At 37.3% G+C, this 22742-nt stretch overlaps 1 protein-coding gene across 2 annotated transcripts in view; it reads left to right on the forward strand.

Annotated features, from left to right (window-relative positions):
* The window catches only part of SAMTOR (S-adenosylmethionine sensor upstream of mTORC1), a 196612-nt gene extending 174264 nt beyond the window's left edge, over nt 1-22348 (forward strand). For both annotated transcript variants that reach the window (XM_016204591.2, XM_016204592.2), the window contains exons 4-5: nt 1838-1952; nt 18960-22348. In XM_016204591.2, the coding sequence (XP_016060077.1) occupies nt 1838-1952; nt 18960-19589 (745 nt within the window). In that variant the 3' untranslated portion in view covers nt 19590-22348. The remainder of the gene's footprint in view (nt 1-1837; nt 1953-18959) is intronic.
* Nucleotides 22349-22742: the final 394 nt, after the last annotated feature.

Consider the following 22742-nt stretch of genomic DNA (forward strand, 5'->3'; position numbering starts at 1 on the left):
TAGATTCTCATTTATCCTAACTGGTTACGATTTGGGTATTTGGATTTGTATTAACTCAGTGGCAAATGTCAGCCATATGCCAGACATTTTTATGGCCCCTATATACTGGATCTTTTGCTGTTTAGCACCTTGGAACCTATGCCAAAGAAGTTTCCAGCCCTCATTCTTCGTTGGAACTAAACTGTTATGCTTCAAATATCACTAAACTTAGTTCAGTTTTATAGGTGATTATTTGTTATAGGCAGCACCCATACAAATAATCTGCTTCCTAATTGGCTGCAGTGTAGAAAATTACCTCTTCATCCCTAGGAGCAGCTCTTTTCACTGGGAGAGTTTTCAAGAACTAACATTCATTTGGAGGTCATAGTCAGTATTATTGAGTTGTTTTATACATATAGAAAATGAAGCCCCTCCCTCTGATGAAATGCTGTTTCCTTATACCCTCATAGCCCCTTTCCAGAGGAGTTCTTAAAATTTTATTAACAAAAATACTTTAATTGGTATGACGTTCACTGCATCAGACAGGTCCTATATAGTTTATTTATAATCAAATGGTGATTGTCATTTCTGTAAAATGTTGGGACATAACATTTGATTAAAAAATGTAACCACTACGTATTGCATGCATTTTTTGGGGGGAGAAAATCAGCTTCAAATTATTTTGATATGGTGCCTTTTTCACGAGCATAACCCACTGTCTGTAAGTTAACACCTCCCTAATGGACCCTAGGGTAATAATATATAAGGAAGAGAAGCTGGACAGGTTCTCTCTGCTCTTTAGACGTTAAGGGGCCAGGATTCTGTTTTCACCCAATTATTTTTCTACATTTACTTTCCTTTATTTTTCCAACATCCACTCATAATCTTTTTTTAAAGAAAATTATTTTAAATCAGTGAAATGGTATATGTCTGAAGTTGATTTTTATTATTGCTATATTGTCTGAATATTAGGACTATAGGTTTTAGACCAACAAAATCCACTGTTTTCCTTCATCCTTGCTGCTATGTTGATCCATATTCGTTGCATTCAACTAACTTTAAAATATGGTCATTTCTAGTTTTGTTTACCTTCATTTTTTCCTACTGTTTTTGGACAGGAAGAGAGCTCTTAAATAAAAGTAAAACAGACCTTTATAACTTAATACTATTTTGTTTATGCTTTTCTTTTTGGCCCTTTTAAGTCAATGAAATAAAGTTAAGTACAAAGACATTGTTATATTGACTACTGAAAATTGATTTGTGAATGTATTCTTTCATCTACAAGGACAGTTTTCGAAGCGTGGTCTCAGGATCTGAGAACCTTCCAGGGTCTCTGTGGGGGGGAAATTATTTCCACAGTAATACTAAAATGTCAGTTGTCTTTTTTACTCTCAGTCTCTCATGAGTGTCGAGTGTAGTTTTCTAGAGACTACATGGCATGTGATATTGGAAGTTTGAATGCAAAAGCAAATAGGAGAATTTATCAATCTTCTTTTAAGCCGGACATTAAAGAGACTTGAGTAAATGTAAAACAATGCCTCACTTTTTGCTGTCTTTCTAACCTAGATTTTTCATTACAAATCTATAATTTACATTAACATATATAATAGGTTTATTGTTTTATAAATGTTTTTTAAACTATTTTGTTTTAATTTCAAATATGATATTGTTGATAGATATAACCCACATAAACAAAAACTCTTTAAGGTCCTCAGTAATTTTTAAATGTGTTAAAGGAACCTCAAGACCAAAAAGAAAACCAAAAATCTGTATGAACTTTTTAATTCTCAGATGTTTGAATTTTTCTTATACTTTATTTTTATTTTGCTTGTTATAAGACAAAATAATCTGTTTTTAGGTTGCTACAAACCTCAGGAAAGATCAGATTACTTGATGTTGGCAGCTGCTTTAACCCATTCATGAAGTTTGAAGAATTTCTAACAGTTGGCATAGACATTGTACCTGCTGTAGAGGTATGCATAGTTTTGTTTTGTTTTGCGACTTGAATGTTTTACATGCATATTTACAAAGGAAAAGCATTGTCTTTACATTTTTGAAATAGCAAATATATTTAGCGTGTACAAGTTGATGAGATTATTTCCATATATATATTCAATGAAAAAAAAATTTTTAATCCTCACTGGAGGATGTTTTTCCCATTGCTTTTCAGAGGGGGAGGAAGAGAGAGAGAAAGATCGATGTGAGAGAAACACATAGATTGGTTGCCTCCTACATGTGCTCTGCCTGGGGCCGGGGATCAAGCCTGCAACTGAGGTATGTGCCCTTGGCTGGAATCAAACCCGGGACCCTCTGGTTCACGGGCCCATGCTCTAACCACTGAGTCTCAAGGAAACCAGCTAGGCCTCAAGGAAAATTTTTTATCATTTAGTTAACAAATATTAACTTGACCTATACTATATTTGTCTTTATTTTCCCAATTTTTGTTCCCTGTTGATCATTTATTGTTGCAGTCAAGAAATGTTAGTAGATTGCACAGATTTCCAGACAGCTGTAGTGTTTGGGCTTTTGATTGGTTTATTTTTTTAATGCATCTCTTTCTGAAATGTATTGTGATATGGAGCCATTATGAAATAGTGGAAATAGCAAGGGCTTTGGAGTCAGTCAGAACTTTATTTAATCCCACTATTTGTATTTAGTATATGAAACTACTTACCTTTGCAAAGAACGTATCCTCTACTTTTAAAATTAGAAATTTTTTAGTGACATAAGTTTATAATGTTTTACATTTTACTTTTTATATAACATCAGGTACAAAATATTTTACAAATTAAATTTTTATAAAGAATATGTGTTAGAATATAAATATTTTGGGTTAGGGATTTTTTTTTTCTTCACTGCTATGTTCCCAGCACCTAGAAGCATGCCTGGTACATTAACTATTCATTAAGTACCTTTTTTTTTTTAATTGCTGATAGTATTATAGATGTATCCCATTTTGTTTTTTGAATAAAAGAATCTAATCTTGCTTTCAACCTAGTTTTGAATCTCTGAGCCTCAGTTTTCTCATCTGTATAATGGGGTTAGTAATGGATCATACTTTACAAGTTTGTTATAATATTTACTTGAGGAAAAATATTTAAAGCACCTAGCAAAATACCTGTTATATAGTAAGTGCTAAAGAAATGTTTTCTATTATTATTGAAATGTTTGTACTTGCAGATTCAACTTTTGTACGAATCTTTAATTTTGATGAGCGTGACTGTCTAGATTAAATCTATATGAGGAGCACTGAGGAATGAGAAAATACTAAAACCATTACTGTTGTCTCTGCTTCCTAAAGATGGACAAATGTTTGCTTTATATTAGAACAGCTCTTCTTAGCTTTCACTGCAGAGAATTCCTGTGCCATCAGGGGCTATAATTTTAAAAGGCAAGTGACTCTCACCTTCCTTCCTCAAGACATGTTAGAGATGTCCTTCAGGGATTGCTGAGACATGACAACCATTTGATCTGAACCTCAGGCTTAAATATTATTAAAATATTTAATTTGTTTACAGATGGGGTTATAAACTTTCAAATGTAAAGTCATTAGGGAAGACAAAACAGTTGCTATACATAAGTTGAGTAGTAGAATCAGACTTTCACAGTTTCAGAACCCTATAATTAAAACCAAAGGAAGAGACTTACACTTTCAGGTAAGATGAAGCCACAGGGACCAGATTGATCCTTTTTCTCCCTTTCTTTAAGCAACAAGAAAGTGAACAAAATATTCAAAATAATTTATTAAACATTAGACATCAGGTAATAAAGGACAGTGATCCCCAAAAGACTGAAAGCAAATTATATGAGCCCTAAAATTGCAACAGTAGCCTTCAGGGAGTTTCTAGGACATGGCACAAAGAGAGGATCTCAAACTAGCTGATTCCCCCGAGTTGTAGAGGTGGAGCTGAGAGTCCTGGCAGACCAAAACAGCTAGGGTTTTTAAGACAGAGTGCCAAAGATATGAGATCTGCACAGAGGAAAAACTTCAGAGGTCATAGAGTCCTCCTTCTGTACACAGAGTACTGATCAATACATGTGTTGAGAAAACTACATGACACTGGAGGAAGCACCACTTGAAAGGACTAGAGGTTATAGTGCTTGGTACTAACACAGGCTAGAAGTACACACACAGGCTGGAAATAGCCACACTGGAAACCTCAAGAATCACAATGCATTGGGTTGAGTGCACAAATGAGCCTTGCCTTAGTGGTGGAGAATAATAAGCCTTAGAATAAAAACTCCAGTTCTACCTAACAAGTCTTAAAAGCTAGACCCAAAAGATCAGACTGTATTCAGGTAACTTAACTATATCCCAGAACAAAACTCAAGAATATTTATAGCAAAGCAAAGCCATCAAGCACCCAACAAGGTGAAATTCACCGTGCCTAGCATCCAGTAAAGAAGTAACCAGCCATGTAAAGAAGCAAGAGAGTAGGAACCACAATTGAGGAGATGCGGCAACCAACAGAGATAAACACTGAACTGACACAGATATTAAAATTAGAAAACAAGGACATTAAAATAGGGGCATTATGACTATATTCCATATATGTGAGAATGTAAGTATTAGATACATAGAAGATATTTTAAAATAGGAAAATCTAACTTCTAGAGATGGATCACTACAATGTATAATAAACACGAACTAGATAGAATTAATGGTATATTAAATATTGCAGAAGAAAAGTTAAATTGAAAACATGGCAGTAGAACTACCCAAAACTAAACATGGAAAAGAGAAGAATTTTTCAAAATGGAAGAGCATCAGTGAGCAGTGAGACAATTTCAAGTGGCCAAATACAAGCATAATTGGAGTCCCCCACAAAAGGGTCAGAGGGTTAAAGAAATAAATCTCCAAATTTGATAAAAGCTATAAATTTACAAATCCAAGAAGCTCAACAAATCTCAAGCACACAAAAAAACAAAATTACACCAAGGAACGTCCAAATCCTCCCCACCCCCCCCAAAAAAACAGTAATATGAAAGTCTTAAAAAGCAGCCAGAGATTTAAAAAATTAAAAAGACATGTTAAAGGATTCAAAGATAAAAATCACCTAGAATCCCAAACTCAGAGAAAATATCTTTCAAAAATGAAGACAAAGTATTTTTTTCAGACATGCAAAAGCTGAAAGAATTCAAGATCAGCAAACTTGCATTACAAGAAATATTAAAGAAGTGCTTCAGCCAGGTGGAGATATGGCTCTACACAAAATAATGAAGAGTACATGAAGGGATAACTTCATAAGTTTAAAAATATATAATTTTTTAAATATATAAGACCTTTAAGCCCGGCCGGGTGTGGCTCAGCAGTTGAGCATCGACCTGGGATCCACGCAATCAGGGTTCGATTCCCGGTCAGGGCACATGCCCGGGTTGTGGGCTTGATCAATGACTCTCTCATCATTGATGTTTCTCTCTTTCTCTCTCCCTCTCCTTTCCTCTCTGAAATCAATAAAGATATATATATATATATATAAAATAAAAAAATAAAAGATAATTTGCCATTGTTATAGGTTAAATTCTGTCCCCCAAAAAAGATGTGTAAGAGTTGTAACCCCTAAGGTGGGACTTTATTTAGAAGATACGGTCTTTTCAGAGGTAATCAAGTTAAAATCAGGTCATTAAAGTGGGCCCTAAGTCAATATGACTGTGTGTCCTTATAAAAAGAAATTTTGACCTCGAAATACATACATAGGGAGAATGTGATGTGAAGATGAAAGCAGTGGGATGATGCATCTACAAGCTAAAGAACACCAAATATTGCCACCAAACAAACAGAAGCTAGAAAAGCATGGAACAGATTCTTACAGCCCTTACGGCTTGATTACTGACTTCTAATCTCTAGAACTGTGATGTAATATATTTCTGTTGTTCAGCCACCCAGTTTGAGGTATTTTGTTATGGCAGCCCTAGCAAACTAATATAACCATTTAAACAAAAATAATATAGATTGAAGTTTATAATGTATTTACAAATAAAATGTAGGATGACAATAGCACGAATGAGAAGAGAGAAATAGAAATATACTATTTGAAGGTTCTTATACATGAAGTGGTGAAATATTATTTGAAGGTAGACTATAGTATATTAAAGATGTATACCATAAACCCTAAAGCTAATGAACCAACAAAGGAGATAAATTGAAATCATAAAAAATTTCAACTAATTCCAAAGATGGCAAAAAAAAAAGGAAGAAAGGAAACACTGAACAGATGGCACAAATAGAAATAGCAAAATTATAGATTTAAACCTAAGTGTATCGATAAACACCTTAAATAGCTATGGCCTCAATACCGCAATTAAAAGGCAGAAATTGTCTGATTGAATAAAAAAGCATTACGCAAATGTATGTTTCAGTTTAATTATAAACAGATTAAAAGCAGGAGAGCGAATAAAGAAAGCTTTATTGTGTGACTATATTATAAGACAGTGGATTTCAGAACAAAGAATATCCACAGCAATAAAAGTGGTGATTTCATCAATGATAACAGGGTTAATTCATCAAGATTACAAATCAGTCCTAAACATATATGCACCTGATTACAGCTTCAAATTGCATAAACTAAAAATTGATAAAGTAGTAAGGAAAAATAGAAATTTATAAAATGATAGTTGGAGATTTGAATAACCTTCTCTCAAGAATTGATAGAACAATTAGAACATCAAAGAAGAACTCACCAGGAAAATTAGACTACATTTTGGAAAGAAGATAAACAAAAACATAAGATACTAGCATAGGATGTGATTAAAATAGTACTTAGTGGAAATTTTTCTGTACTAAACACCTTTATTAGAAAATAAGGAAAATCTCAGTGTAATAAGACTAGTTTTCCAACTAGAAAAAACACACACACTAAATCCAAAGTATAAGAAAGGAAATAATAAAAGAGTGGAAACCTGATCTAAATAAATTAAATAGAAAACTTTCGGGAAAATTGAGAGTGATGTCAGCATCATGGCAGCATGAGAAAACTTCTTAGTCTCTTCCCTTAAAGATACAAGAGGCTGGACAACTGTAATTCAACAAAAGATTCCCTGATCAACACGAAATGTCTGAGAGACTTGCACATTAAGACATCTGAAGGTGGGCTGTAGGAGTGAGCAGGAAAGGCATGGGGGCAGGGAGGACACAGAAGGGGGCTACAGAGGCAGTCCAGTGATTACAGCAGCCCCAGCAGATGCTATAGCAGTGCAGTAGGGTTGCAGCCCGCTCTGCAGACTGGAGGCTGGTGCACATTGATGCTGAGCCCAAGGACAGAGGTGGAGAAGTGGTGCGAAGGGTAGCACTCTTGTCAAGCAGCCACCGTCACCAAGGAAAAAGAAACAAAGCCACCGATGGACAGTTCTGCCGCACCCACCCCCCTTTTCCTGTAGCATACCAGTTCCAGCAGAGGCGGCAGCAGTGGAGGAAAGTTGTGCGGTGGTAGGAGCAACATTTTAACTGGAGTGGCCTATATTCATTTGAACTAAACCCAGTAGAAAGAATAAAGCTGCAGATGTGCACCAGCCCACCTCCCCTACCTAACCCACCCCACCCATTGCGGTGGAATTTGGTAAAGGCAGAAGGGACACCTCAGAGAGTACAGGGCAGCTGACTACTTCTGGTTGCAGGACAGCAGGGCCAGGAACTCATAGACCTGGATTCCCATCACTGTCCACACACCACCACAGAGGTGTTGCCCTGAGAGTGAGGTGACTACTTATAGAAGGGATTCCCACCTCCTTGGGGAATACAGGGTATTTTCCACACTGAGGCAACACCACTCCACAGAATCCCACAAGATACAGTACTGCAGGTAAGAGAAAACAAAATTTGCACTGTAGCACCATCTACTGGAAAACAAAAGAAAGAACTCTACTTATCAGTCTGCTAAAGGGTAAAAGGCAACAAGTATTTTAAAAAGAAGAGAAAACCCATCAGTTACCATAAACAACCAAGATAACAAGGTAGGTCAGAAAGAAATGAAAAATCTCCAGAAAACAAACTCAAAGACATGGGATATTGTGATTTAAATGACAGAGAATTCAAGATTGCTTGCTGTTCTGAATAAACAAAGACAAGAAAAACTTCAAGAGATATAAGAAAACTCACAAAGGCAGTTTGTTGAGCTAAGGAATAAAATCAAACAAGAGCAGTACTTTACCAAAGAGATTGAAACTATGAAAAAGAACCAAACAGAACTTTTGAAGCTGAAAAACTCAATAAATGAGATGAAGAATGAATTAGAGAGCTTAGGAAATAGAGCAGATGGGAAAGAATTACTGATTTTTAAGATAGAAATCTACAAATGACTCAGGTGGAAGAGAGGGAATTGAAAGAAGAAAAAAAAATATCAGGACTGTCTGACTCCATTAGAAAGAGCAATATAAGAATAAAAGGGGTGATGTCAGAGCAGTGGCAGAGTGAGAGATACCCTTGTTCTCTGCCCCTGAAATGTCAACAAATTAACTATAATTCAACAAAGAATTCCCTACTCAACACAGAGGCATGCCTGAGAGACCCGCACACTGAAACATCTAAAGATGGGGAACTAGGAATAAGCCAGGAGGTGAGAAGGGAGGAGACCCCAGATGGCCCACAGACACAGCCCTGCAGCCAAAGCTTGCGGCATGGGCAGGAGAGGGGAGGAAGCCAGCGATAGGCGCTTCTTTCAGCTGGCCAGGAAGAGAGAGCTGTGCCAGGCAGCCCAGCATGATGAGTGGAGTGAGCAGTGACTGAGCCAGTAGACACCTGACAGAGCATGGGGTTCTGCCTTACAGCTGTCCCACTGTCTGGCCGGGGTGTTTCTGACAAAGAAACAGAACCACAGAGCCCTGCAGCCCCTTGGACTCTCATAACTCACTGCCTGTTGCCCTCAATGTCAGGTCTGGGAGGGCACCTGTTTCCCTCTGTGGTAGATACCAGGTTTTGGTGCTTGAAGCCAGACCCCACTGAGGTAGGGACCACCATTAGGAAGAGGGCAGAAGAAACCCTACCCTCAAGCAGCATGGCCCTACTGTCCTACAGAAGCCCATGACGGTCAAGTCTGAAAGATCACAGAGGTAAAAAAAAAAAATCTTGCGACTTAGCGCCATCTACTGGTAAGTAGTAGAAAGACCTTTTCAGAAAACTGCTATAGAAGGGACCTTTATGCCTAGACGAAGGAAAGGAGCAAATACTATGAACAACCATGATAACAATGATCAGAAAGAAAATGAAAAATCCCCAGAGAGCAATCGAACACATGGAAATATGTTATATAAATGACAGAAATTTCAAGATTGCAGTTCTGAAAATACTCAAGATGTGAGAAAATAAAGACAGGCAATTCCGTGCACTCAGAAAGCAAATCAATGAACAAAACGAGTATTTTACCAAAGAGTTTGAAACTTTAAAAAAGAACAAATCACAACTGCTGGAAATGAAGCATGCAATCAAGAAGATTAGGAAAGAGCTACTGAGCAGAGAAAACAGAGCCAAGCAGATGGAGGAAAGAATTAGTGATATTGAAGATAGGAGTCTAGAAATGATGGATGGGGAAGAAGAGAGAGACCTTAGCATAAAGAAAAATGTAAGAGATCTACAAGAAATATCTGACTCCATCAAAAAAAGCAATATTTGAATTATACGCATTCTGGAAGAAAAAGAGAGGAACAAGGGAACAGAGAGTCTATTCAAACAAATAGTGGATGAGAATTTTCCAAACCTGTGGAAAGAACTAGATCTTCGAATCCAAGAAGCAAATAACACCTAGTTACTTCAACCCAAAGAGGCCCTCTCCAAAGCACTTTGTATTAAAACTGTCAAAACTTAATGACAAAGAAAAAATTCTCAAAGCAGCCAGGGAAAAGAAAGAAATGACCTACAAAGGAAAACCCATCAGAATTTCATTGGACTTCTCAGCATAAACTCTACAAGCCAAAAGAGAGTGGAACCAAATATTCAAATGCCTGAAAGAGAGAAATTACCAGCCACGAATAGTATATGTAGCAAAATTATCCTTTAAATACGAAGGAGAAATAAAACTGTTCCCAGACATACAGAAGCTGAGAGAATTTATCACCGGAAAACCTCCATTTCCTCTGAAATACTTAAGGGAGTTATTCTACCTGAAACAAAGAACATAAGGTCACAACACTTTAAGTAAGATCACCAAAAAATGTACAGCATAAAAAATTATCCCTTCTTATAAGGGGTAATTTGTGACCACAAAAGCATAAAAGGAGAGGGCGTAAAGGTCTGAACAGGCAAAGGAGGATGAACATCAGATGCACTCAAAAGAAAAAAATCTATTGTATATATGCAAATTTATTTTTTTATAAACCTAATGGTAACCACACTCAAAAACCCCCAACCCAGGGCACAGCTTAAAAAAAGAGGACACAGAAGAAAGAAGTGTGAAATACCAACAAAAACACACACAACAGACGTACAAAGGGAAAGAACCAATGGAGGCACAGAGCTACCAGAAAACACAAGATAAAATGGCTATAGGAAATCCACATACATCAATAATTACCCTAATGTAAATGGTCTGAATTCACCAATAAGGAGGCACAGAGTGAATCAAAAAACAAAGTCCAACTATATGCTGCCTACAAGAGATACATGTAAGCTGCAAAGACAAAGGTAGATTCAAAGTAAAAGGGTGGAAAATGATTCTCCAAGCAAATGACATCCACCGAAAATCAGGTGTGGCCATACTTATATCTGACAAAATAGATTTCAAGACAACAAAGAGAACAAGAGATTAAGATGGATGCTATAATGATAAAGAGGACAGTACATCAAGAAAACATAACTCTCCTTAATACATGTGCATCCAACCAGGGAGCACTGAAATATATACAGCAGCTACTCACAGAACTAAATGGAAAAACAAACCAAAACACAATCATAGTTGGGGACCTTAATGCTCCAATAACAGCTCTAGATAGATCAACCAAACAGAAAATCGGCAAAGAAATACTGGCCTTAAATTGTGGAAAAAGTCAATATTGTGAACATGTAAATTTTCCCAACATTGATTCATAGAGTCAGTGCAATCCTGATCAAAATTCCAGCAGGTATTTTTGTAGAATTTGGAAAACTTATTCTAAAATGTGTGCAGAAATTCGAAAGCCCTAGAATAACTAAAACAATTTTTAAAGAGGACAATTTTGGAAGGTAACACTACCTGGTTTCAAATTTTATTTTAAAGCTACAATAACCAAGATTATCTCATCAATGAAATACAATAGAGGGTTCACAAATAGGGCCAAACTTACGGACTACTGATTTGCAAGACAGAAAGCATAGTCTTTTCAACAAATGCAACCATTAGATATCCATATACCAAAGGAAAAAACTTAAGTCTTTACCTCATACCATTCACAAAAATGTTCTCACATTAGTGATAGACCTAAATAAAAAAATTAAAAAACCCTAAAGTTATAAAACTTCTAGAAGAAAACATCAAAGTAAATCTTGGATTAGGAAAAGATTTCTTAGATCTGACACCAAGAACAGTCAGTGAAAGAACAAATTGATAAATTGGCTTTCATCAAAACTAAAAAATAAAAATTTTCTATTATTTAAAAGACACTGTTAAGAGAATGAAAAGATAAGCCACAATCTAAGGGAAAATATTTTCAAGTCATATATCTGATTATTTACTTTTATCCATAATAAAGAACTGTCAAAACTCAGAAATAGCAAAACAAGTGTTTGGCTTTTTGTTGTTGTTTTCATTTAAAGCAACCCAAATATTTTTAAATGTGGAAAGGATTTGAACAGACTCTACCAAAGAAGATATCCGCATGGGAAATAAGTACATGTAAAGAAGATAAACATCACTACTTATTAGGAAAATGCAAATTAAAACCACATTATGCCACTATAGATATCTATTACAGTGACTAAAATTTTAAGAAGCTGGCCATACCAAGTATTAATGAGAATTTGGAGAAACTGGAACTTTCATATACTTCTGGTGGGAATTTTAAGCTGCATAACTGCTTTTGAAAACAATTTTGGAGTTTTTTTAACAGTTAAATACACACTCTGTGATCTAGCAATCCCTTTTCTGGATGTTTATCCAAGATAAATGAAATCATGTCCAGTCACATATAAACAGGAATATTCGTAGTAGCTTGAGTTGTAATAGCCAAAAACTAGAAACAATCCAGACATTCATAAACAGGTGTATGTATAAACAAACTGTGGTATATTCATGATCCAGTAGGATACCTCAGCAATGAAAATGAAATAAACTATTGATACGTGCAAAAAAAAAAATCTCAAAATAATTATACTATGAAAGAAGCTAAGCAAAATAAGAAAACATTAGTCTGTATTACTCCATTCATATAAAATTCTAGGAAAGCAAACTAATCTCTAGTGATAGAAATTACATCAGTGATTGCCTAGTGGCAGGGGAAGAGCAAGGAGGGTGTGAGGAAGGGATTGTCAGGGGCACAAGGAAACTTTTTGGGGTGTTGCATGTGTTCACTAACTTGATTGTGACAATGGTTTCACAAGTGTATAAATGTCAAAACTTATCAAAAGTATACTATTTATTTATACTTTATCGTTGAAAGTATTACAGGTGTCCCATTTCCCCCCCCCAATTGACCCTCTCCACCTTGCTCCCACCCCTTCCCCAGGCCTTCACCCCGTTATTGACTATGTCCATGGGTTATGCATATTTGTATATAACTTCTTTGGATAATCTTTTCCCACCTTCCACCTTCCTTCCCTCTTTCCTCTGAAATATGATCGTCTGTTACACGTGTTAATGTCTCTGGATCTATTTAGTTCATCAGATTATTTTGTTCATTAGCTTCTTAAAGAAGACCCTTCAACATTTCCTATAGTGCTGGTCTGGTGGTGATGAACTCCTTTAGCTTTTTCGTATCTGTGAAGCTCTTTATCTGAACTTCAGTTCTAAATGATGGCTTTGCTGGGTAGAGCAATCTTGGTTGTATTTCCATGTTTTTCATCACTTTGAATATTTCTTGCCACTCCTTTCTGGCCTGCAAAGTTTCTGTTGAGAAATCAGCTGTCAGTCGTATGGGTGCTCCCTTGTGGGTAACTAACTGCTTTCCTCTTGCTGCTTTTAAGATTCTCTCTTTGTCTTTAACCTCTGGCATTTTATTTATGATGTGTCTTGCTGTGGGCCTCTTTGGGTTCCTCTTGTTTGGGACCCTCTGTGCTTTCTGGACTTGTAAGACTATTTCTTTCGCCAGGTAAGGGAAGTTTTCTGTAATTATTTTTTCAAATACATTTTCAATTTCTTGCTCTCTTTCTTCTCCTTCTGGCATCCCAATAATATGAATGCTGGGCCACTGGAAGTTTTTTCAGAAGCTCCTTATACTATCTTCATATTTCTGGATTTTTTTCATTTTGCTTTTCTGGTTGGTTCTTTTTTGTTTCCTCATGTTCCAAATTGCTGATTGGATTCTGTGTCCTCTACTCTACTGTTGATTCCCTGTAAATTATTCTTTATTTCAGTTTGTGTAGCCTTCATTTCTAATTGGTACTTTATTATGTCATTGGTGGTTTCAGTTGTTTTCATAATACTCTTACTATTGTGCTTGAGCATCCTTATAAACAAAATTCTGAACTCTATATCTGTTAGCTTGCTTGATTCTATTTCATTTAGTTCCTCTTCTTAGAGATTTCTTTTGTTCTTTCCTATGTGACATGTTTCTTTGCCTCCACATTTTAGCTGCTTCCAGGTGTTTGTTTCTATGTATTAGGTAGAGCTGCTGTGTCTCCTGGAATTTATAGAGTGGCTTTGTGTAGTAGGTGTCTTGTAGGGTCCAGTGGCTCAGCCTCCCCAGTCACCTGAACTGGGCCTTCTAGGTGCTCCCCTGTGTGGGATGTGTGCTCTGACCTGTTGTAGTTGAGCCTTGGTTGCTGTTGGCATCACAGGGAGGAATTGACGCTCAGGCCAATCAGCTGTGAGGACCAGCTGCAGCTACAGCCAAAGAGCTACTGTACTGGAGACACCCCTATGGAGCAGGATTTACTTCAGTGGGGCTTTGGTGTTCACCAAGTGCACCCCTTGTGTGTGTGTCACTCGTGGATGTGGTAGGGTTGTAATCCAGCATGTTCGAGTCTGACCACCAGGTGTGCTGTCTCTGAGGCCTCCCCGGAGGTGCAAAGTCAGCCTCTGCCAGTGCCTTGCCCAGGGCCACTCAGCATGACCTACACCGCAAACCATAGTTGGCTGCTACTTGTGCTGGGCTTGGCGTTGTCCAGGAGAAGCCAAGCTGTGAACCAATGCAGGCTGCCACTAATGCCAGGCCTGAGGCCACTTATCAAGAGGTATGGGGCATGCTGCTGCTTGTTTGAGAGATTTTAGGAAAGTCCTAAGCATAAGGCTCGAGAGGCCACTTATACAGAAAAGCCACTGGAAATGGCTTGGATGAGCTTGCAGGTAGGGAGGGGCTGGGCCTATGGGAATCACTGGGGCAGGGTGAAAGTTGTGAGTCAGGTGCTAGATATTCAGAGAAGGTGCCTGCCTGCCAGGTCTGGGTGAGGAGGGCTCGCTAAAGTAGCAATGGCCTCTGCCAGCTCTTCTCTCTGGGAGAACGCTGCCCCTCCACCTCTCACCCCAGCCTCAGGCAGGTTAGTTCCTCCCAAAGTGTCCCAGGTTCCTTTCAAGCTGCAGCCCGGCACTGAAGCTCAGAGGGAGCGTGTCTGAGTGAGTCCGTGCTCCGGCCCTTTAAGAAGAAAGTCTGGGACTCCTGCATCCTCCACATCCCTCAGAGACAGTTCCCGCTGGTTCTCACATCCTAAAGTTTTGGGGATTTCTCTTCCTGGCTCTGGAGTCCTGGGTTGGGGGCCTGCTCTGGGGCTAGGACCCCTCACTCCTCCGGGAAACCTCCACCACTGAAATGTCCCTCCCGGGTTTAAACCGCAGCACCGGGTTTAAATCCCAGCGTCCCTGGGATTCAGCCCCGATCCGCCCGCTTCTCCACCCCTCCTACGGGTATCACTGCTTCTTCAGTTACCTGGTTGTAGGGCTTCTGTTTAGCTAGATTTCAGGAGGCTCTGTGATGGTGGTTCTATATTTTAGTTGTAATTTTGATGTGGTTGCAGGAGGCAGCCGGTACAGCTGTTACCTACGCCGCCATCTTGTTTCCTCCCTCAAAAGTATACTCTTTAAATTGTGTGTCATTTGTACTTCAGTTTATATGTCAGTTATAGTTTGATAGAGCTATTTTTAAAAAGTAAAGGAAAGAAGAAAAGCAAGTATCTTTTTCCATGTAATATAGCTTTATGTATCACTTTCCCTAATAGGTAGTTCATATGATCATATGATCGGTTTATCTACCCATTAAAAGAATGAGGGACCAAGGACTTAATCCCTATATTTGTTTATTAATTCATAACTATTCTTATATGATAAAGACAACTAATTTTATCTGATTTTAAAATTGCTCTCTTATTCTAGATTGTTCCCATAGAGTTTTAATATTCAGCAAATTGTATGATGCTGTTCATTCCTTCACTTGTAGTGTTTCCCATGGTCATTTGTCTAAGTTAATTTAATATGTAGTTTGTTTCAAACCAAAGCTTAACTTTTTAATAGAATAAATGTAATATTAAAGTTACTTTTGCAATGTTAAAGTTAATGGTTTAAATTCAGGGGTAGGGAACCTTTTCTCTGCCAAGGGCCATTTGGATATTTATAACATCATTCACAGGCCATACAAAATTATCAACTTAAAAATTAGCTCTGAAAAAAACTCCTACATTTATTGAATTTCAAGCCCCGTCTGCAGTTACCTTGGCAGGGCCAGACCAAAGATTACAGCCTGTGGGCGAGGGGGGGTTCCCCATCTCTCGTTTAAATGATGTTTTTCACCATGGCCAGTGTGGCTTAGTGGTTGAGCATTGACCTATGAACCAGGAGGTCACAGTTCATTTCCCGGTCAGAGTACGTGCCTGGGTTGTGGGCTCCATCCCCAGTGGGGGTGCATGCAGGAGGCATTCAATTAGTGATCCTTTCTCATTATTGATGTTTCTATCTCTGCCTCTTCCTTCCTCTCTTTGAAACCAATAATAACATTTTTTTTTTTAAAATGTTTTTCATGACTCAAAAGTTTTGGTATTCTGCTTTTACACATTTATAATGCCTCTTTCATTATTCTCTTTGGCTTCTTTGATTCATCTTTATTTCTTGTTTAAAATTGTTTTTATATTAGTCTGTTTTGGTAACTGTAAATGTTAAAGTGAATATAAAGAAGACTGAGTTTAGAAATAAATCATTACTGGGGATTCATTCAAGATGGAGGCATAGCTAAATGTTGTACTCAAATCCTCCTCCAAGTACATAGAAACTACAACTAAACTACAGAGCAACCATCATTCAGAACCACCCGGAATCTAGCTGAATAGAAATCCTACAACTAAGGATATAAAGAAACCACATTGAGACTGGTAGGTGGGGCGGAGACTCAGAACAGGCTGTCCAAAACCCACATGTGGCAGATTAGAATCAGGAGAGAGATGTCTACTGTGGAAATCTCACCTGAGGAGCAAGGGGTCCCCAGTCTGATACCAGGTCCCCCAGTCCAGGGTTCTAGAGCCAGAAAGAGAAGTCCCCATAACTTCTGGCAGCAAAAACCAGTGGGGACTGTGGCTGAGCGAGACAGAGGGGAGCAGAAGTCCCAGTCGTTCCTCTTAAAGGGCCCACCCACAGGCTTACTCTGACTTGGTCTGAGCTCCAGCACTGGGGCAGCAGCACAAAAGTCACCAGGGACATATGAGGAGGAACTGAATTGTCTGGCATCAGGACAAGACCTGGAGAGGCAGCTTTCTCCCCGACAGAATGCTGATAGAGGCCATTTTTCCTTTTCTTAGCCCTTCCCACACTGTGCAGACAGAAGATGCCATATCTGAGCCTCATCAACCTAACGTTATTTACCCCACCGTGGTGATTCCCTGAGACCCTGTCCCACACAATTTGTGGGCCCACCCAAGCCCTTTTCAGTGTCCTTCTCATACAAATAGCCTGTCTTGGCTCATGCTTCAAACTTTCCTAAAATCTCTCAAACAAGCAGCATCTGGCCTCAGTGTGTTACATACGTCTTGCTAAGTGGCTCCAGGCCCACCATTAGCAGCAGCCAGCCTTGGTTCATAGTTTTGCCTCTCCTGGGTACCTCCAAGCCCAGCATAAGTAGCAGCCATCTGAAGATTGCTTTGTAGCTCATGCCGGGTGGCCCCAGGAAGGGCACAGGTAGCACCTAACTGTGACCTGCTCTTCCTAGAAGACCCCAGAGCAAACACACCAGGTGTACAGCTTCAAACCATGTCAAAGCACCGCCCGACCACCTCCACAAGCAACACTCTCTGGGCACCAGAGCCCCACTGAACTAAGTCCTACTCCTTGGCATGGTCCCCTGCACAGCTGATCCTCCTCTGTGGTCACAGCCAGTCCTTGAAGCCAGTCAGCCCGGGGATAAATCCCTCCATTGAGGTGCCAACAGCAATCAAAATTCAGCTACAACAGGAAGGCATACACAGCCCACAGAAGGAGTGCACTAGAAGTGTCCAGCTAAGGTTATCAGGGAGGCTATGCCACTGGGCCTTAAAGGACACCTACTAAATAAGGCCATTCTACCAGGCCCAGGAGATGTAGCAGTTGTACCTAATACATAGAAACAAACACAGGGAGGCTGCCAAAATGAGACAAAGAAATATGTCCCAAATGAAAGAACAGGACAAAACTCCAGAAAAAGAACTAAACAAGCAATCTACCAGATGCAGAGTTCAAAACACTGGTTATAAGGATGCTCGATCTCAGTGAGAACTTCAACAGATAGGAAATATAAAAATGGAAATAGGAACCATAAAAAAGAACCAGTCAGAAGTGAAGAATACCTTAACTGAAATGACTAATATAGGGAATCAACAGTGGAGTAGATGAAGCAGAGGATCAGATAATATATTTGGAAGATAAGGAAGCAGAAAACACCCTATCAGAACACAAAAAGTAAAAAGAATCCACAAAAATGAGGATAGTATAAGGAGCCTCTGGGACAACTTTGGCATACAAACATTCGCATCATGGTCATTCCAGAACGTGAAGAGAGAGATCAAGGAATTGAAAACCTATGTAAAAAAATAATGGCCGAAAACTTCCCTAACCTGGTGAAGGAAGTAGACATACAAGTCCAGGAAGTACAGAGAGTCCCAAACAAGATGAACCCAAAGAGGCCCACACCAAGAAACATCATTTATAAAATGGCAGGGGTTAAAGACAGAGAATCTTAAAAGCTGCAAGATCAAACATATAAATAATAAAATGACAATAAATAGACATCTATCAACAATTACTTTAAATGCAAATGGATTAAATGCTCCAAGCAAAAAGTATATGGAGGCTGAATGGATAGGAAAACAAGACCCTTACATATACTTTCTACAAGAGACTCAGATCTAAAGACACACACAGACTCAAAGTAAAGGATGGAAAAGATATTTCATGAAAAGAAACAATGGAAAAGCTGGGGCAGCAATACTTATACCAGACAAAATAGACTTTAAAACAAAGGCTGTATAACAAGAGACAAAGACAGACTCAGCAGTTCCACCTCTGGGTATTTAACCAAAGAAACAGAAAACACTAAATCGAAAAGATATATACATCCATATGTTTATTGCAGCATTATTTATAATAGCCTAGATATGGAAGCAACCTGTTTTCATCAATAGATATGTATTGATATGTATGCTTAAAAATATTTCTCATTTCAGATTAACTTTTAGAAATACATTTTTTTAAATGGCCACTAGAAATTCTCTAGGATGAATTACTCTTTGTGATTTTTGTGACTAAAAGTTTTGATTGAATAACAGCAAATGGAATAATTTAGAAGGGAAAAGTGCGTAATTAAAGTTTGAATTATATAGAAATGCTGTGAAATAGTTTGGTATAAACTCTATGTAATAAGGTAGAAGTAATTTTGGAATTCTAATATGCCTTGTTTTTCCCTTTCTGCAGAGTGTATATAAATGTGACTTCCTGAACTTGCAGCTTCAGCAACCTCTCCAGCTTGCACAGGATGCTATAGATGCCTTTTTGAAGCAGCTGAAAAACCCTATTGATTCTCTTCCTGGAGAACTTTTCCATGTGGTTGTTTTCTCTCTCCTTCTTTCTTATTTTCCATCACCTTACCAGAGATGGATTTGCTGCAAGAAAGCACATGAACTGTTAGTGTTAAATGGTTTATTGCTTATCATCACACCTGATTCCTCCCATCAGAATCGTCATGCTATGATGATGAAAAGCTGGAAGATTGCTATAGAGTCCCTAGGCTTTAAACGTTTCAAGTATTCAAAATTTTCACATATGCATCTGATGGCATTTAGAAAAATATCCCTAAAAACTACAAGTGACTTGGTAAGTAGGAACTACCCTGGGATGTTATATATTCCTCAAGATTTCAACAGTATAGAAGATGAGGAATATGCTAACCCTTCCTGCTATGTTCGATCAGATATAGAAGATGAACAACTGGCATATGGTTTTTCAGAGCTCCCTGATGCTCCATACGATTCAGATTCTGGAGAAAGTCAAGCCAGCTCTGTTCCTTTCTATGAGCTAGAAGATCCCGTATTACTTTTAAGTTAATATAAAAACAAAAACCTTTTCAGTCCAGACTCCTAAACTAGTTACTTATGTTAAATCAGAAATACTAATGTGATACTTTAAACCTGATTTGCATATAAATGCAAAGGTTGACAGAGTTTGCTATTTTTTTCTACTTCTGGATTTTAAATTTTATTCTTACATAGAAATCGTAGTTTCATGCAGAGTGACTCCTGTCATAGCAGAAACCACTGTTACATTAGCATTTAGCACTCAGATATCATAGAAAGATACCTTTTTTCTTTAGTATTGTGAAAAATGAAGCATAATTTGCTATGTAGTTTTCTTTTTTTCATCTTTTCAGTGTTGACTTTAAACCATTGCAGTGAGAAACTTAAAGATATGTAGAAAGCTGTAGATTTCACTTTGATTGTTAACTAGTTAAATGTATCACAGAGATAGATTGATGTAGCTGTTTTATGATGCACTTGTTCTTTTTTCTAACTAAATTGTTACCTGTTACAGAAAGCCATTTTCTGTTGAGTTTTATCTGCTGATCTAATATTTCCTGAACTTTTTGGTATTGATGGTAATTTTTTCCTTGTTCTTGCTCATTTGGCAACATCAGACATTGGGGGAGAGATTTCCCCAAAAGTATGTATTGTAATTTGATTAGCACACTACAAAAACCACCATTGCCAAAGTAGAATTTTCATAACTTTCTTGTTGATTTGAACCTTGGTGTTAAATATATTTAACTGTGAGAGTTCACTTTTGCTTTTTTAACTTTAGATTCATTTATAAATTTTTCTATTTAAGTAAGGAACAATATAATACTCAATATTAACCTGAAACACCTTTGTGAAAGGGTTTGCACTTGTAAGATAGCTGCTAGTTTATCTAAACTAACTTTTCATAAAGGGTCCTCATCTTTCCATGAAGGAGGAGTGCTACACTACAAGTCTTAAATTATATAGAAAAAATGTAAAATTAACCCTCCTCTGGTAGTCTCATAAAATGGTTTTGAGCTTTTGGTATTCTTATTTCTATCTAAGTCCTAACTAAAATTTTCTTTGAAAATATAATTCATTAGTTGGCTGTGTTTCTGAATCAGAAGCAAATGGTTAAGCAGAAATATATGTTCAAACAAGGCAAGATTTATTTAAATAGTTAAGAATATTAAGTCCATGTTGTCTTATCAGCCAGAAATTGTCATGTAAATTATCATTTTTAAGAGTGCCACTGTGTGGATTTTTTTTCAAGTGGTTTTTACATTAAAATTACCTCATACTGAGGTTTTTGCACTGAAATATCAGTTTCAGATTTCATGGTTAATGTATGTGTGTGTTTGTATATGTGTGTGTATTTTTAAAATTTTTTTAAAAATATGTTTTTATTGACTTTTAGAGAGAGAGGAAGGGAGAGGGATAGAGAGATAGAAACATCATCGATCGCATGCCTTCTGCATACCCCCTACTGGGGATTGAGCCCAAAACCCAGGCATGTGCCCTGACTGGGAATCGAACTGTGACCTCTTGGATCCTAGGTTGATGCTCAACCACTGAGTCATGCCAGCTGGGCTGTGTGTATGTGTTTAAAGAAAATTTGTATTTTCAGTAGTTGATCCTAAATATCATAAACTGCACTTATTTACTCTGGTAAAACTGATGTTTTTGTGCTTATTGTGAATTGCTGTCGTTAATTTTGAATGCCAAACTTTACTTAAAAGTACAAAATGTATCTTTTAAGATATAAATGATTGAATGTGTGTACCTGATATTTTAAGTTAAATTTCACATTCTGAATTAATGAAAGTAATAAGATTGTAATTAACCTAAAAATGTCAGCTAACTAAATGTAATAAATATTGGTTGCTCAAATATGCCAGAAGTAACTTGAAATTTTTCCTTTACTTTCAGTAGCATAAGATTACTTAATAATTAAGATTGACTTTTCTTTCCAGTTAAGCACTGCAGGTCAAGTCTTGTAGCTCCCCTAAAAGATGAAAAAAACTGTTGTGTTCAGCATAACACAAAACTGTGTTTTAGTAATACTACTTTTACCATATTGTTTTCTTTGATTTGACTAAATACTGTCTTAAGGGCAAAGAAAAAATATACCAATTAAAGTGCTTTGAAAGTAAATGAAAACAGTGCTTTGAGAGCCTGGTGTAAGTGCTACCTTGAAATCAGCATTTGTATTACAGCTAAATGTTGGTGCTATAAATTCTTCTGGTTTTTTACAGATGTTGATTCTGCTTATGCTCTGAAGTATGCATGATGTATTTTAAGTAGTATTTTACAGAAAAATCTCTTTATAAAGCCTATACTCCCACTTAGTATAAATTTGTTTGAATTTATAAATATCATTGGTTACTGTAAAGCTTATTCAAATTAGGTTGCTACAAGATTTAAACTAATACATATTCTACCAAAGCCAATTCAACATGTAAGTGTTAAAATATAAGTATTTATCTGGCTTGGTGCCAGATTATATATGTAATGACAAGAAAAGTTAATAGAATCTTCTAATACTGTATTAGTGTGGGTACTCTTGAGAATGATTTCATTTGGATATAGAGAAGTTAAGGGTCCTCCTGATGCATTCACAACTGGATTCTCCAAAACAGTTTGGTGGTTCAAAAACAGATGGTCATTTGGTTGGATTCTTTGGGATCAGATGGTTTATATTATAGTTGCCAAGTGGTGACAGGTGTCATACCTGAAAATGTTTGTGTTTGTAGTATTTTTTCAGATTTTGTGAACAATGCACATTTATTAAAAATTTTAAGTTTTCTAATATTCATTGTCCATTACTTGTAAACTGAAAGTTTTGTGTTTTTTTACCTATCTCATTAAGTGATTTCAAAATGGAGAAGCAATTTAGAACTTGAATGAACTTAAAATATTCTAGCTGTTTATCTAGTCATTGTATGTCAACCATATCATACTACACTTTCCTTGAAAGTTAATTTAATCAGAAATAATATTGGAAGTCAGCAAGTAACAATCATAGTTTCTAAATTGCCATGGGCCTTTTCACTAAGAACCCAAAAGATAACTTGTTTCCCAAAGCCAGGCATGAATGAAACATTCCCTGGAAATAAGGTAGATAGGTGATTGCTGGGAAGAAGAGAGGTAAGCAGGCCAAATCCATAGATACTGCCTGCAAGAAAAAAAGATACTCAGGAAACAG

The sequence above is a fragment of the Miniopterus natalensis genome, chromosome 10 (genome assembly GCF_054644295.1).
Source record: "Miniopterus natalensis isolate mMinNat1 chromosome 10, mMinNat1.hap1, whole genome shotgun sequence".
Classification (NCBI taxonomy): Eukaryota; Metazoa; Chordata; class Mammalia; order Chiroptera; family Miniopteridae; genus Miniopterus; species Miniopterus natalensis.